Raw genomic sequence first — 17634 nt, 5'->3', positions numbered from 1 at the left:
ATTTGGAGGCACAGGGTGTTTCTTCACTGCAGTGGAAGCTGCAAATCCTTATCTTCAGCAACTATTTTTTGTAGTACAAGAGCAAGACGGGGAAGAATTATGGCACCATCCTTCAACATGAGAACATTCTGAGTTTGGGGAAGACTTCTCTCTCCATACTTTTAACGCTCTTGCTCATAGCATTCTGGGCCTGAGAAAGAGGCAGTTACCACACTTTTCTATTGTGCTAAATGTTGTTTCAAATATTTACTTTAATTTTAGTTTTTTGCAATACTCCATTGAGTAGGTAATTGCAAACCCCATTTCTGCGGCGACACAGTAAGGTTGAGAGAGTTTTCTCATAACCGAGGCTGGGATGGCATGTTTGACATTTCTGATACACCCTGGCCTATGCTGTCATTCTGTGGCTAATAAAAGGGATTGGATGATTACTCCAAAGTCGTCGTCGTCCTCCCGTTTTTTCATCTGAAGGTGACCATATCCTATTTTTCTTGCAGGGGTTCCGGAATATCGGTTACAGCCTGCTGTCCCTCAGTCCTATTCTCCAGCCCTGGCATTATTCCCTCAAGCAGATCAGTGGCCGCTTTGGCTCTAGCATCCTCTCCTATTTCCTATTCCTCAAGACTTTGCTGTTCTTCAATCTCTTCATGTTCCTGGTCCTGCTCATCTTTGTGGTGGTGGTGCAGGCTGCTTACCCTTCTGCCATACCCAACAGTGTGGCCTTCACAGGGTGTGAGCTCTTGACTGGAGCGGTGAGTGTTCCTGAAATCGGATAGCTTTCCTTTAGAATAAATCAACAGAGTGTATCCTCCAGCACATGCAACTGTTGAAAATGATGTTTCCCTCTAGTCCTTCCAGTTGCATAGCAGAATTGTTTGCTTAGCCCATGAAAAGATGGTTTAAAAATCCAGACCAAAGCCTGATTCCTGCACTACGAGATGGAATGGGAAAAATGTAGGCTGTTGGTGTCCATCTATTTTGCCTTTGAGCTTCAGTCCATAATCCCCTACCAGAACCAAACTTTTGCTTGTCTGTCCAACAGATTAGGCTGTTATTATAGTAAAGTGCACACTTGTTGACTTCTGGTCTGTAGCATCATGCCTGGATGGTTCATAGATGCCTGCCCCACTACCAGTGTCTCTACTTGTCTATACATTGGAGGTGTGAACTAGTTCCATAAAAAAACAGCTGTGTTTGAAATAGCCAAAGGAATATAGGTTACTCCTATTTGTGACGTCGACATCTGTGTAGGACCATTTCCATGAATCATCAGTGGGTGTTGCTTTAATGGAGAGAGAAAGATTTCAATGTTGTTACCACCAGGGCCATCTTCTTCAGCAAAGGATAATCCTCCACAGGATTGGCATAAGTTTTTCTTTTCTCCACAGGGCTACTTCAGTCACACACTGCTGTATTATGGCTACTACAGTAATTTCACCCTGAACGCCCCTGATGCTTCTGATGCTAACAGCACCCATCATGGGCAACACACGCATGTCCAGATGTCATACAATATGCCTCTGGCCTATCTGTTTGTTACTGGTGGCTCCTTCTTTGGAACCTGCATTCTCTTGGTCTACAGGTGAGATGCTGGCTCTCTTCCCTTTGCAGGGGAGCCGAGCTGCTCCTTTTTTCCTATTAGGCATCATCACATTTGATGTGTACCTGCATCCCTTCCAGATAGGATTTAAATAAAAATGATTTCTACTGTTAACCCAAGTGGTTTCCTCCTGCCTATCAATATTTATATTGATAGGCTGTGATTCTCTGCACCAGGGAGAGGAAACCCTGCTGCTCACCCATGAGATGGGAGGTGGAGAAATTCAATAAACAAACAAATAAATAAATAAAATTTCAAATGGACAAAGAGCAAGGGATTGTTGGACATATTGGAGGCACCAGACTGATATACAGGGAGTCCTTGCTTAACGACCACAATTGGGACTAGAATTTTGGTTGCTAAGCAAAGCGGTCATTGAGTGAGTCTGACCCGATTTTGCGATATTTTTTTGCGGCAGTTAAGCGAATCACACAGTTCCCCGTTGATTTTGCTTGCCAGAAGCTGGCCAGGAAGGTCGAAAATGGTGATCACGTGACTGTGGGGATGCTGCGATGGTTATAAGCGTAAGGACAGCTTGTAAATTGTTTTTTCCAGCACCATCGTAAGTCCAAACTGTCACTAAACAAATGGTTGTTAAACGAGGACTATCTGTATAGGGTTGCAGCTGAGAAAATGGTTACTCAAAAATCAGCCTCATTGAACTTAGGGGGCCTTATTTCTGCAGCACAGGATTATGTTGCAAATCTTATATAATTTACACATAAGTTATTTGAACATAAATGTTGCGGATTGTTTCAAAGCAATTTCAGGCTTCCAACATAATGTAAAACAGGTTTAAATAATTAAATAGGTTGATAGCCATCATTTTCAAAATACCAGTATTTTCAGAGAGAGAGTTTGATACCAAGCATTCTAAGTTCAAGCATTGTGCCTGTTTCAAGGAATATACACCTATTCTAGTTTTCCCAGTATGTCTTGATCTTAGGAACTTTGCCTCAGAGAATCTACTCAAATTCGTAAATGTTAAGCTTGCCCGAAGCTACAATCTTACATATGTGTACCTGCCTATTAAATACAGTGAAATTTGCCTTTAGCCCTGCCAGTCTTTTCAGCCAGGCAGTTAATTCCACGCTTGCAGCTAACAGAGTGACCATGAAGATTCTTCCTTGGAGAATAGTCTAAAACTGATGCACGTCTAACAAGCAGACATTATGGCTTTTCTTCTCCCCACAGCATGTTTCGCTCCTTTGGGGAAAGCTACCGTGTAGGCAGTGCATCAAGTTACCTGGCAGTCAAAGTCTTCTGTGCCTGGGACTACAAAGTGATTCAGAAACGCTCTATCCAACTCCAGAGCGAGAACATTTGCACTCACCTGAAGGTAAGTGCTGAATGGGGCTATGTAGTCTGTGGAAGTGCAAGAAGTAAATTAACTGGGAAATAAAATCTTTGTCTTCTGCGTCAGGGAAGCAGACAATAGAAATGAGAAGTCACAAGGTACTTGAGACTCCCTTTGAAAGAAATGGTGCAGCCCTTTAATGCTGAGTACACCCAAATCTTTGTTTTCACCAATCTTTCTGCAAGTTGGCTGGCCAGTAGCAGTCAATTCAGACTGCCATCTTGCCTGCTGTTTCAGCCCTAGAGTGCAAAACAAGGAAGGAGGGGACTTGTTCCAACTTCCTATTATTTCCTTTGGCTGAACATTTACAGTGTTTCAAATTATGTTCTGACTGAACACTTGAGCCATTTTCTTCTCTCTCCTATGACTGACTACCTCATACATGCTAGCAGTAGTGCCCATCCCATGTGGTGCCTGAAATGTCTACTGCCTCTCACGATACAGGGCATTTGAGTGAAAGAGAATCAAACCTATTGCCCTGAACCCATGAAGTTCCCTGTCTCAACCAGATCATTCTGTAGTGAGGACAAAGGGACTTCTATCTGCAAGAAAGAAATACGTGTAGCACATTTTACAAGGGAGGCAAGAAAAAAAAAAGCCCAGCAGCTTGTATGTATCATTGTGCTTCTTAAGTCTAACACTGTAGATGGAGTGAGCAGCTTGCAGGTTTTGGTCTCTGCAAGCAGCCAGTTCAGTCATCTGGCAAGGTCCCTTCCTTGGCAAGTAGAGAGGGGGAGAAGGGATGGTCCCATCACTGCTGCAAGTGACGTGTCAGTGACAACATGGACAAGATATACCCCGTGGAATTTGGACCTCATAACAATAACAACAGAAGTTGCCCATCCTATCTGGTTAGCAACAGGAGAGAGGACGTGGCCAGAATAGGAAACCTGGCTTATTCATACTCAGTGGCTGGGCATTCTCGGAGTTGTAGTGCAAAGCATCCAGAGAGATCCAAATTGCCTCCAAGGTAAGACATTATGTGCCCTGGAGATTTCAATATAATTTGCCCAAAGCCTATCTTTTCCTGTAATTGCATAATTTTGTTTTCACCACACTCCTCTTCAAAGCCTATAGCTCACTCTTGTGGCTCTAGTCTCTCTCCAGTGATTTCCTTTACCAAAAATTAGTGCTCATTCATTGAATATCTGCTTATGTGTAAGACATAACTTTATTGTTACACTTTCATTATTGGGTCACATGCTTGGATAATGGTATTGCATTCCCTTTGAATCATGAATTTAGCTCTGTGTGTGTCCCCTGTTTTCCTTATTATCTTTTCAGGAGTGTCTGGCTGAGCAGAGTCTGGATTCCTATCCTTTACACTTTTCTAAGAAACTGCAGGGACTGGTAGTCTTGCTGGTGGCCTGGACTGTATCCCTGAGCACTGTTCTAGGCACTGCCATTGGTATACACTACTTTTCTGAATATATACACCAGGTACGTGAGCAACAAGGTCCCTGTTCAGACACCTGCTTCTGCTTGCTGGGAGAGAATCATGAGGATGAGATCATTTCCTGGGCTCCTGCAATAAATCAAGGCACAGGACCAGCAGCATCTGTGGAGGGGAGTCAAAACAGGCAAGATGGCGGTTGCAGCTTACATGTACAAAGGGGCAGGACTTTAGCTGCACTGCTGCAACTGCCATCTTGCCTGTTTTGACCCTTGCCTGCAGATGCTGCTGCTCAGGACATTTACACCAATAGCAGTAAGTCTTGGATTCATGCATCTACATACTCCCCATAAGCACCTATCAAGAAAGACTGTTCCCGGTATAATAAATAATAGATTTAACACTTTTAGTGTGAGATTATCTTTTTAACAACAATGTTTATCTGTTACCAGAAAGCTCCTATTATTGGACAGATTAAAATATAATTTATACATCAATGAAGAAAATAAGGGGGATGTAATAGAGCATAGGTCTCAGTTGTAACAAAGTGATCTTTCCCAACCTTGCATTCTCCAAGCATGTTGTACTATCGTTCCCATCATACTCAGCCAGCATTTCATGCTTGGTTGGGTTGATGGGAGTTGTAGCTGTAGAGAGCAAACAGACTGGTTATTAGTGATGTTCTCTGGCTTCCAGAAAATAACCATTCTTGTGAATAAACTCTTAGATCAGCAGAAAACATAACTGGGGCCAAGAGCATTGAACTACTGTCAGCCATCTTAACAGGGAAAGAGGCTCTTTTTTCCAGATGGCTGCTTCAAACAAATAGTAGTTCTTCAGCCATCACAGAATTACTGCACACGCTTCGCTGCTAATTAGAGTGGCCCAACTTGGCTGTTGGGATTTGACTGACAGTTCAGTTCTGAGGGAGGCCCTCCATGTTCCATACTGACAGTTCCATTTGCATTAAATTTGGATGAGCTGGTATTCCTGGTGGTTTCATGCACCCTTTGGGCAAGGAATGCATTGAACAGCCCGGCAGCATAGTGCCCTGATGAAGACGTTGGACTTGGACCAGGGTGACCCAGTGTCAAGTCTCTACTCAATTGTGGAGCTTATTGGGTGACATTGAGCCAATCAATTTATCTCACCCCAATTTACTGTATGTTGTTGTTGTGGGAAAAACATTAGGGAAGACGCTTTCTATGTTGTCTTGAGCTCCCAGCAAAAAAGTGGGATGTAAATGCAATCAGTGAATGATTCCCTCCTCAGGTTCTCCATGAGGAGCCCTTGACGAGCAGCCATGTTGGGAAAGAGGTGTTGCTTCTTGCCCTGCCTCTGGTTGTGTGTCTCATTAACTTGCTCATGCCATACTTGTATTACCTCCTGGCTGCGTGGGAAAAACAGGAATCTCCAGTCCAGGAAGTGTACATTGCCATTAGCAGGTAATAACAAAATCTTAAAGCTGAAGTGGAGAGTGGGCTTGGCTCCAACTGTATCCCATTGTTGTGGTATTATTAGCCATTTATAAAAGGGATTTAAAAGCCATTTCCACCAGCATTACTGCACAGGAAGAGTTCAGCCCTCAGTGCCTTTCTTCTCCACTCTCCATTCCCTATAAACAATCTGTGTAGTCCAGCCAGAAGCATGTGGTAGGACAAAGGAGGTGAGCTTCCAAAAGTGAGCTAAACCATGGGCTACACAATTTTCTTGTTTTGTAATACAAAGAGCCATTGTGTATCTTTAACAACTGTGTAGCTAGAAAAGAGGAAGCCCCTGGGGCTTAGTCTGCTTCCCTCTTCTTGTTCTGTCCACACACTGCTTTCTTGCAAAAATGTGGGGCACTTGCTTCAGCTGTCAACTGGAGGGAGATGAGACAAGCAAGGTGAGATTACTCTGATTACGATTACTCTCATCTGAAAACAATCTTTTTCTTAGGCAATGCTTTTCTTACTTCTTCCTCAGGAACTTAATGCTCAAGATAGTCATCTTGGGCCTGCTGTCCTACCACTGGCTGAGTTGGAAAGTGACATCTTCAGAGATTCAGGTCAGTAAAAATTTGAAGTACCTAAGGCTGTTCCTGGAACAGTTCAAAAACGGTTGGCAGCTCTGTCCCCCAAGCATTAGGCCAACCATGAATAAACAGTTTTAGGGGATGTAGAACAAAAGAGCTTTTCTCTTTGTCAATCCAGTCTGGGTTATTCCAGAATGACAACTCGTGACTGTCAGTTAGGAAGAAAGAAAGGGCCTTTAAAATGTGAAATGGTTCTGCAGTGAGTAGATTTTCCCATTAAGACCGATTGTCCAAACTAAGTGTGGTTTTTCTCATGGGGCGTAGGCTGCAGTGAGTGGGTTGAGGATGTGAAATGGCTAGATGCACACCACACGTTGGCAGAAGCAGATGTTTCCTTTTTCCTTTGGGGGACTTCTTGTTAAACTTGATTAAACCTATTTGGCGACCGATGGTACAGTTTTTCTGTGCTTCCCTTGGTAAACATTTTCCATCTTTTGGTAATCATGCTGCCCAAATTTGCCATGCAACTGGAGAGAGCAACAAAGGGATTTGGAGATTGCCAAATGCCCACCTTTGATACAGCCAGTTCTGTAGCATTATTAAACTATGCTGCATTTTTATATATATAAAAAAAAGATGCCTGAGCTTTAGACCACAACCCAGACTAGCTAGTATATTCTCTCATTCACCCTGTAGCAAATGGAGCCCCTGCGCTTTCCAAGGTGAGACATTTCTTCTCAGACTTAGAAAGCACTTTCTGCACGGCAGGAAGGGACTCCGATATGCTTAGTGCGTGCTTCCCACAAGAGAGAAGCTGATGGGCAGAGAGCTCTGGAAAGAGAGAGAGAGTTCTTTGTGCAAGAGCAGATTTAACATTGCATTACTGGGCTCAAGTACATCTTACTAGGTTTGTGAGTGGTTGCATGTCAGAGAGAGGTATTTGAGCACCCCTGTAGTATTGCAGCTAAGAGGACAGCTGAATTATAAGTACTGTAGTAATAGCAACTGATACCCAGTGGTACGGTGTCACCTATGAGACTTCCCATATGGCTGCAGAAGATGCCAAGTTACCCTGCCCTGCTTTTCCACTTGTATTGTAGGCTCCTCAGCCTCTTCTCTTTGAGTCAAAACGCTGGCACAGGACTCTGTAACCCTCTCCTCCCTTACGATCTCAGCAGCTTGCTCCTAAATGCGAGCCAAGATGATACAGGCAAAGAGCATAAGGGGAGAACTCTTCAGGAGCTATTGTGATTCACTCCCCTTTGTGGTACTCAGGAAGCACCACTGCCCCTTTGAGCTTTGTTCTGTTGAAAAGTCTCTGCTACAAAGAAGCTGTGAGGTTTATAGAATGATGGGACTTCAGCCTGAAGGACTAGAAGCTGCAAGAGTGGAGCACAGATCCTGCATTAAACATTGCTAGCTTCATATGGGAGTGATGGGGTTCCAAAGAGCTGAGCACCACATTTTTTGTGAGTTTGGTTTAGTCTGCTGCTCAGTGTTCATTTGACTGCTGCAGGGACTATAGGGGAAGGCTGAATGGAGAGGAGCTCATCTGCCTGTTCTGATGCAAATGGCGTTTACCTTTCCATAGTGCTGGGAAACGTTTGTGGGGCAGGAGCTCTACCGCTTGATGGTGATGGATTTGATTTTCATTCTCCTGGACGTCATCTTTGGGGAGCTGATATGGAGGTAATAATCATAATGGAGATAACATGGAGGCAATCAGATGTCCCCCACCTCACTTCATCAAGTGGTGGAGCACATACTTGTTCCTTCTTAACATAGACAACATAAATCTTAATACACAGGTAATATGCAGAACAACTTGCTATTCTCTTTGTGTGTGTTTATGAATGAAATTAAGAATATAGGCTGTGTAGTTCTGAAAGAGCATAGGATGCTATTTTGGGGCATTAAAACTTAGCGAGAGATTTACCCTTTATTGCAATGGGAAGGAAGATTTGATCCATACATTATACATGTAGTCCTTGCTTAGTGACCACAATTAGGACTGACAACTGTGATTAAGCAAAGCAGTTGCTAAGAGAAAAACCAGATGACCGCAACTGTGCTTATGATTTTACTTTGGCGTTCCTTTGCTTTACAGTGTCAGAAGGACATGACCCCAACAGCTGGGTGAGCTCAAATGGTGGGGAAGGTTTCCAGCACTTGACTCACAAGGAAGCCAGGGAAAAGGGCAAATCTTATCCTCCCTGCCCTTTAGAATGCTCACCTCAGCACTGTAATAATTAGCAAGAAGAGAATTGATGTTTGTATTTACATTCATTGGAGAGGAAGGGATTACAAGAGAGTAAGCAGGCACACAATGGGGAATACACATTGGAAGGAATGCACTACAGGTAGTCCTCACTTAACAAATTTAATTGGGACAGGAATTTCCATTGCTAAGTGATGCAGGCATTAGGTGAAACATCACATGACTGTACTGCTTAGTGATGGCAGTTTTGGTCCCAGTTGTGGTCCTTAGGCCAGGACCGCGCTATTGTTAGGAGAGGACCTCATGCTTCTACTGCCCTGCTGCGTTTGCCTCCACTTCAACTCCTCCCCTTTGCCTATTTCTGCCCTTTTGGTTGCCCTGCATTTGCCTGCCCTGCGCTTCGCCCTGAACCTCTGCCACCCTTGCCCCCTGCGCTCTGCCTTGAACACCTGCCATCCCCAGCAGCCTTCCTGAGGCCTTGTGTGAGTTTGAAGCCTCGTGAGGCCAGCAGCTGCCTTGTGAAGCACCAGGCCGGGCGTGCCTCATCAGCAGCAGGAGGAAGAAGACAGTGAAGGTCAGCTGGGGGCGGCTGAGTACAGGGCAGTGGGGGTGCAGGGTGGCCGAAAGGGCAGAAATGAGAATATAGGGGGGGGGGGGTTGAAGGACCCCTGCAGTTGTAAAGGTGGGTGGGCTGCCAAGCATCTGAATTTTGATCACATGACTCTGGAGGTGTTGCAACGGTTGTAACTTCTAGGACCAGATGTAAGTACCATTCATTCAGTGTTGTAACTTTAAATGGTTGTTAAGGGAGGACTACTGTAGTGCCAGCCACAAGCCACCTAGGAGGCAAACAAAAGCCTTTAGTGTGAAACTGGTTACATTCTTGTCAATTTCACAGCTGGCTAATTAAGGTCAGTGAGCTTGTTGACTTTCCCTTAGCACTTTCTAAGGAATGTGAGAAAAGCAGCTCTGAAAAAGATACCTTGTTTTGTCAATCTCTCCCTGCTATGTGGGTGTGGGAGTGGGAGAAAAAGATGAGTCAGGCACAGGACAATGCATACTGACTGACTGTAATGGCGAACACCTAAGAGAGACCCAACAAAGGTTGCAAAGTTTTTCATCACCACTGTAACTCTGATGCTGTCCGGGGCGTTTGCTAAACGAGGACTACCTGTCCTAATTATAATTACAATGATGTTAGGTGCATTAATCAACCATTGGACTTGTTTCAGAGAAAGCTTCATTAGAATTGAGTTGTCAGCCCCTCATGATTATGCTGCTCCAGATAAATACTAACATAATGGGTCAACTCTTAAAGCAGGAATTTTGGGGGTCTGAAAAACATATCTTGCTACTTGGTAGACAGGTATTCCAGAAATGAGGTAACTTACTTGATACTTTGAATAAAAAAGTGTTATACTTGTACACTTATATTGATCATAGTTACACAAAAATCAATTTTTGCATTTTCAAGGTAGGCTTTTTCTCTCTCCTGTACAGGATCATATTGGAGAAGAAGTTACGAAGTAAACAGAGACCTGAATTTGACATTGCTAGAAATGTGCTAGATTTGATTTACGGACAAACCCTAACCTGGTGAGAACTTTTCCATCTATTTGTTGCTTTCTGCTCAGTTCCTTATATGAAAGAAAAAAACAAAACACATTAAACTACAAGTTTCAAAGGATACTGATCTTTGGAACATTGGAGTGCATTTGTTTAAAATAATTGTACCCTGCCTTCATGTATGCAAGGCAGAACCTTGGTATTCACTACAGTTCATTATCACTGGCCTCTAGTCCACCTGTCTCCCTCTCTAAGTAAATCAAACTTTTTGGTTACATAAGCAAGCAGGGTGAGGTGCAGAATTGTGTAAGTGTCTTGAGGAAATCACTGCTAAGCAATATAACAACATTCATCTTTTTAAATTTTTCCTAGGCTGGGGGTCTTCTTCGCCCCACTTCTTCCTGTGGTCCAAATCCTCAAATTGCTGGTCTTGTTCTATGTTAAGAAGGTAATTTAGCTACCTGTCTCCTATTGGTTCTACTGCATGTTCCATTGTTCCTGGCAGCATGAGTGGACAAAGGACAGGGTTATGGAAAGGGGTGCGATACTATGGGCACCTGGTCAGGACGGAACAGTTAGCAAATCATGATGAATGAGAGGAGCTGCATTGACCAGAAGATAGTTTATGGAAAGGGAAATCTGTCAGGAGTTCTGGGCCAAGAGGAAGATGCTTACTTCACACACTACTTATTCAGAAGCAGCAGAGAATCAAATGCATGTTACCCTGAGATGTAAATTAGGCTCTCTGTGTAAAATAATTTTTAAAAAAAGCTTTGGGAGGTTATATTTGGGAAAGGAGAAATGTTTGACCATTATTTCCCCCCCTCAAAATCACCCTGCGCTGTTTATTCCTTTGCAAAGTTTAGGTGTATGTTACCCTTAAAGGAGAGGAACAGCATCCACTGTCTGTAGTCCCACCTTTTTCAATGTACACACACATGTAAGTTTTACTCAGAAACTGCTGCTGTTAGGAATAAGTAAAAATCCTATGAATTTCCTTATGAATCCCTCTTAGGTCAGCTTGATGAGAAATTGTCAATGCCCCAGTAAACCCTGGCGTGCATCTCACATGAGCACCATCTTCATCTCTTTGTTGTGCTTCCCTTCATTCCTGGGTGCCTCCATATTCCTCTCCTACATCATCTGGGCGTGAGTAATTTTCAGTGCAAACATAACCTCTTGCTGTTACATTCTAGGTGTGAAACATTTCAGACGAAATAGTCATACCTTCCTCTTCCTCCTCCTTTCTGTAATTTTCATTCTGTTATCCATTCTGTCTGTACAAAACAGATACAGCTTTTGATGTTTTGCGGGGGAGGGGGCTCTCTTGTGTTAAAAAACTTGTGTCTCCACCCCACATAAAAGTTACATGTCACCAAAATAAGTCTTCCCTTCATCCTTCTAAGAATCCAGTCTTCTACCACTGCTAGTCTACTGGCCCTCAGAGTGGAAACTTTTTGATGTAGCCTGTTGGTCAGGTCAGAAAAATCTGAACTGCATTTCTGTTAAAGTGAGCCTGTGACCATTCTGTCACTGCAACCTTTAGTGTAATGTTATTTTAACGAAGTCCTTATTTTTCCCTTGAAAAATCTATCATAAGCTTTGCTTGTCCCATCTGGTTTATAGACCATACTGCAAATTGCTCTTTTCATTATTGGAGTTGCCATAACTAACTCTGTCTTGTCTTCTGTTCTCACAACTCCAATTCACACACAGTCACATATTCAGTATCTTTTATATACTGTTAAATAAAGAAGGGATGTATGTCAAATAAGACAGGAAATTGCTTTTTATATGCTTGCTATATATTGTGTTAATAAATTAATACTGAAAATACTGATTTTATAATAATACAGATTATATACAGTATGAATCTGTAAAAAGAAGAATTAGATGTGGTAGTTACATGAATTACATTTCCTTTTGCTTGGCATTTTGATACTCAAAGCTCTTTTTTCATACAGAATAAAACCATCAGAAAAGTGTGGACCTTTTCAAACCTTTGATACCATCTATGATTCTTGGAAGGTCTGGGTACTAAAGCTGGAAGAATCCAGTCCAAACATCACTTGGTTTACCTGGATCCATCAGAACCTGTTCCAAACTTCCTACTTCCTGTTGTTGTTCACTGGAATTTTGTTGTAAGTTGAAACGGCAACATTATTTATGTGAGCCTAGAAAACCATAGACAGTTGTTAGCCACTATGTTAACACCATGTGTTGGTTTGGCAGACAGCATGTACCATGCAATGGTGGTGGTGTAGTATGGATATGCATGCTATTTTTCAACCTACTGTAGCATTAGAATATGATCAGACGTTACTGATGGTTTCTGCAGCTGGGCACATAAGTCAAACAGGAGTAATTGTTATAGATTTGAGTTTGATGGTAGATTTGGCATTACCTGAACTACTAGGAAGACGCCTGGAAAATTGCTAATTTGCTTTCTTCCTAGCAGTGTAAGAAGTCTTAAAAAGTTAAGAACTGGAAGTGTATAACAATAAATAATTAACAATTTGGAGAAGTAAAATGGAGCTTTTATTATGGGAAGATACATAAAATACAACTGATATTTTTAAAAACTGCAATAAATCTCTTGGTACAAGATAAAAAATTATGTACTAGTAAAGAATCATAGAACAGTAGTCACTGTCAGTTAATTTTTTTTTTTTAATCTGTTCAATCATGTCTGATTCTCGGAGACTGCCTTGACAAATCCCTGCAGTTTTCTTGGCAAGGTTTTTCGGAAGTGGTTTGCCATTGCCTCCTCCCTAGGGCTGAAAGAAAGTGACTGGCTCAAGGTCACCCAGCTGGCGTTGTGCCTCAGGCGGGACTAGAACTCATGGTCCCCCCGGTTTCTAGCCTGATGCCTTAACTGCTACACCAAACTGGCTCTTAAAATGTTTACTTATTAGTTAATAGATATAATATAGATGCATAAAATGACTTTATATACACCTCTCTAATTTACATATTTGTATTTGTGGTAACTGTTAAGTTAGTAATCCCTGATCCACAGTGTGATTCAGAATTAAACTAATTATCCAACATGAAATACAGATTTTTGAGTTATTAAAAGGAATAAGGACTGAGGCTGATAAAGCAGCATGGTTACATAGAAAATGATGTGTATGAGGTGATCTCTGCAGAAAAAATAGTGCAGGTATAATTTATTTATTAAATTGATTAAATTTATATCACCGCCCATCTCCCCCAATCTCCCCCCCCCATAATTACATTTGGAATGAGGTAGGTTTTTTAATATTTAGAAGCTCCCGTTTGTTGAATAGTCTATGCAAAACTAAGTAAAATACTTGAAATTTAGTTGAGAGTTTTTTTTAAAATACTAGTTTAATTAGATGTAAGATACATTATATTATTAAGATCTTGAAATTTGCTATTATTTTTAGGTTTTGTTTGTTGAGACTTTGTATTTTTCTTTCAATGAAAATTCAGGAACCAGAAAAAAAATGTTTTATTTTCTGCTGAACGGTTGATGCCAAAGAATTGCTTGTTCACAATGTAACTACTATATACTTACACCCATAGTGATGTGGCATGTTTTGTGTCCATATATCTCACAATGTCAGCCCTGTAAGGTAGACCAGAGTAAGAAACCAATGCCATATATGTCGGTCAGGGCTACTTTTACTGTTAACAGCTACAGTGACAGAATCTTGCAAGTCTGAACGTGCTTCCTCACTTTATCTTCATGTGAACTAGGGAGGGGCCTGTCTGAGACATCCCTTGGAATGGGCTCAGGCTGCGCTCGTCTGATCATTGCCTTGGTAGCGGCTCTTCCTCCTGCCCTTCAAGGCCGTTCCTGATGCTATCTCCACATAGTGGGTGAGGTCTCAAGATGCTCACTGGAAGTCATGTTTTGGGTGTGCTGGCTTATCTGGTCTTAGGTCATTGATTGCTCTTGTTACTCTAAAGGAGTACCCTCCCTATTATCTGTTTGAAAATACTGGGCAAAGCCATTTCCACTTGGCAATTCTCTCACCTTTTTTGGGGTGCATGTTGTTCTTCTGTGTTGCTTAATTTGTCAGCATAAGTGTCACATTCTGCAATTTGTCTTTTACAGTGCTGTGATCTATTTCACCATTGAGGTGGTAAAGGGTCTGCGGAGAATAATTTCATTATTGAAGGAGCAGATTGCCAATGTGAGTGCTGAAGGGGAGTTGCTCTCCTTTCAAACACTTTTAATTTAAACATATAATGAATAAGAAGCATTAGTAAGAAAAAGAAAGAAAAAAAAAAGAAATCCTATCAGAAAAATAGAAGGTACCCTAAAGCAAATTTTTAAAACCTGCATAATTTGAGATTATGCATACATTCATTTGAAACACACAAATATAAAATTCTGGATTTAGAAGCATGCTCAGCACATCTTATACCATCATCCACACAACCCCACATCTTCCAGAGCCTTCACCAGGGTCATTAGCTTTCCCCCATCCTTACCCTCCCAATTGACACACTTCTATCTAAAACAGGTCCAATTTGTTCCATTTCCAGAGCAAACACGCATTTTGATTTGGACACAAGCCCCCTCCCCCAAACCAGCAGTTCTGGGCACAAACCATTTTGCACATCCCTATCTATTTTCAATATTTCTATGTAAAAAGACAATTTTAGACAGGGATAAAATAATTAGGTGTTACTTGATTGCACTGACTAAAAAAATGGAGACTAAATATGATTGAAAACTTAGAAACTTTACTGTATTAATTCTCAGGCAGTGCTGTTTTCTACACTTGTAAAAACCATTGATCCAAAGAAAAGTGTGTTTGGTTTTCTGTAGTACTTTGTTATATGGCAGCTAACAAAAAATATTCATTTTTTATGTTGGAAAATGGAGAGCAAAACTGTACAATTAATTATTAACACTAATTGTTTATCAATTTTCCTCAAAAACTTTCAACCAAAATGGGTAACTAAATGGTGATTGCCAAAATTGGGAGCATTCGCCATTTGATTACACCACCCCAACTCAGTCTGCTTTTCTTTGTGACTTTTTTAGGAAAAAAGAGCTTGTCTTCCTGCATGGCCCAACTTCCACTAGTTCTAGCTAGGTAATTGGGAGGACGGGGCTTCAAACTGTGCACAAAGCTGTACAGACAAAATGGACCTCCCATTCCAGGTACCTGCACGGTATATGGCTCTCCCGTCTGTACCTAGTTTGCCAGTCAAAGGAGCATAAGTAAAATCCAGCTGTATTAGGAAAAAAGCCAAGTGATCCTACATTGCATTCGCTTAAGCATTCATAATGCCCACATTCTGTTAAGATAGTCAGTTTCCCACTGCTCATCTTAAATGTCTCTTGTGTTCCAGGAAGGAGAAGACAAGAAGTTTCTCATTCAAAGACTTCATACTATATATGAAAAATGAAAGGGCAACAGGGTGAAAATGAGGTAAGACTTTGGAATTAATCAGAAAGTTCCATAAAAGTGACAGGACACTGCTACACCAAAGAGGGGACCCAAGAAGTTGGCTAAAAGCTTTGCTGAAACTATACAGCCTATGCTAAATCCACACAGCTTGTGACCTCACGTTTTGCAGTTCAGTTTTGGAATGTTGCAATAGTTTTTTTTTCTGTTTTTTCTCTTTTAGTGGACAAAAATATGAAGGGCAGGCTATAGGTTTTCCTAAGCCCTTCAATGAACAATAGTGAATTACCAAATTTTGATCAGAAAATTACAGGATCAGAAGCAAATAGATTTCCCTCCTGGGTTCATAACGAGGAAGGCACTTATCTCTTGTTTTTGCCATGCACACACACAAATGAGAAAGACTATCCCATTACCCTTAGGATAGTGTGTTGCCGTGACTGCTGCCACTTTCTATGGAAGGAGGATGACTTAAGCAGCAACATGAACAAGTGGATGCTAAAATCTTGCTATGACTAACTTTTCCCTAATAAGTTTTTTTCTTCCGTTAAGGCTCAAGACTAAAAGTACTCCCTGCCATCAGAAGTAATGGCAGGCAGGGAAATGATGATGGGGGTCTGGGGGAGGGAGGAGAAAGCACATTATAACAGAGGCTTGTGCTGATATTATATTTGGTTACATATGGATACTAGAAGTCTTTAGATCATCTATTCAACACATGGGATGCTAGAGGACATTATATAGTAATTCTTTCAAGTATTATATTTACAAGCAAAGATAAGGATGGGCCGTATTTTGCAAAGGACTGAAAAACGTATTCTCATTAGGACATGCATTGTTCGTTATATTGACTGTAAGAGCATCACTAATTTTCGTATTACATTACAGCTCCATTTTTCCTTCGCATCTTCCTCAGCGAATGTACCAGGTGAACCTTTCCCTGAAGGGTTCCTTAGGAAAGGGAACATGGATATGGGACCCACCAGAAAAAGTCTGATGAACATGTTCATGCTGCTGAAGACATCTGACACTCTTGTCTCCCTTCAGGCTTCCTGCACATGAATGTTGTCTACCTTCAGTTGAAGAAGTTATATTCTTACTGTTTGCTGGCCATTCCAGTTTCTGTCCTCAGGCAAATGGAAACTTTCCCTGAACCAGACCAAGAGCTCCTGAACTACCTGAAGATTTTTACAGAGAATTTTTATAACAGGAAATTCAAACTGATCTTTTAAAATGTGCGATGGTCCTAGTAGTTAGTTTTGCCAGGATTATGAGATCCATGATCCCACATGGAGAGTGTACACAGTTGCTGGAAAGAAATCTTTCTTGTAAGGGATCTCATGGCTTAATATTATTAAAAATGACTGTTTTTGGAAAGCACCCTAGTTACCTGAAAGTAAATTACATTCCCTTTTAATTCCCTTGTTGTTAATTGGCTGATGGTGAACCGTTGTCTTTTGTTAAGTTCTCATAGTGTGTAGTTACTCTAACATGATTGTGCATGCCTGCATTTTAGCTCATGCCCTCTGAATATATTTGCACTTCAAGTGGGAGCACTAATCTGTAGAGGAAATCTTAACTTGGTGCTACCTCACTTTTATTTTCTTTGTGGAACTGGGGTGTACAGTTATAGGGCACTTTTCACAATTTCTATGTTCTAGACAGTAAATAAAACCTGCAACTTTCTTTTTAGAATTGTCTGACCACCTCTAAGCCACAAGAGCCAGGTGAGTGAAAGGGGGAATCAATGTGTGTAATAGTGAGGGCAAAGAACGTTTTTTTTTTCAATAAAACTTTGCAATCTAAGATGTGCACTCATAACTCACTGAAAAATTCTAGCTGCTCTACCAGCTAATGCCTTATGGAAATTAAGGAAAGGAGTTCCACTGAATGGTGCATGTATGTTATCCCATCATAAAATCCCATGTTCTTTACCTCAGCTGTGCAAAATGTTCTGCCAAATATGTTAAGACTGAAACTGGCGGTGGAGCTGCAGATACTAACCCCGTTTCTGGACATGTCATATCACCAATCTATCCATGTTGAACATTAAGGATACAGTAGTCTGTGCTTGCTTGAATTCATACAACTGGAAA

General features: G+C 41.5%; 1 protein-coding gene across 4 annotated transcripts in view; it reads left to right on the top strand.

Annotated features, from left to right (window-relative positions):
* TMC6 (transmembrane channel like 6) overlaps positions 1-17233 on the top strand; it is a 29579-nt gene extending 12346 nt beyond the window's left edge. For all 4 annotated transcript variants that reach the window (XM_063293313.1, XM_063293315.1, XM_063293314.1 and 1 more), the window contains 14 exons: positions 498-752; positions 1389-1582; positions 2795-2939; positions 4242-4397; positions 5623-5795; positions 6316-6397; positions 7956-8053; positions 10083-10178; positions 10521-10596; positions 11164-11297; positions 12113-12289; positions 14233-14311; positions 15483-15562; positions 16427-17233. In XM_063293313.1, coding sequence (XP_063149383.1) covers positions 498-752; positions 1389-1582; positions 2795-2939; positions 4242-4397; positions 5623-5795; positions 6316-6397; positions 7956-8053; positions 10083-10178; positions 10521-10596; positions 11164-11297; positions 12113-12289; positions 14233-14311; positions 15483-15539 — 1722 coding nt within the window. In that variant the 3' untranslated portion in view covers positions 15540-15562; positions 16427-17233. The remainder of the gene's footprint in view (positions 1-497; positions 753-1388; positions 1583-2794; positions 2940-4241; positions 4398-5622; positions 5796-6315; positions 6398-7955; positions 8054-10082; positions 10179-10520; positions 10597-11163; positions 11298-12112; positions 12290-14232; positions 14312-15482; positions 15563-16426) is intronic.
* The last annotated feature ends 401 nt before the right edge of the window (positions 17234-17634 follow it).

The sequence above is a fragment of the Candoia aspera genome, chromosome 2 (genome assembly GCF_035149785.1).
Source record: "Candoia aspera isolate rCanAsp1 chromosome 2, rCanAsp1.hap2, whole genome shotgun sequence".
NCBI lineage: Eukaryota > Metazoa > Chordata > Lepidosauria > Squamata > Boidae > Candoia > Candoia aspera.
This window is presented reverse-complemented; position numbering and strand designations above follow the sequence as displayed.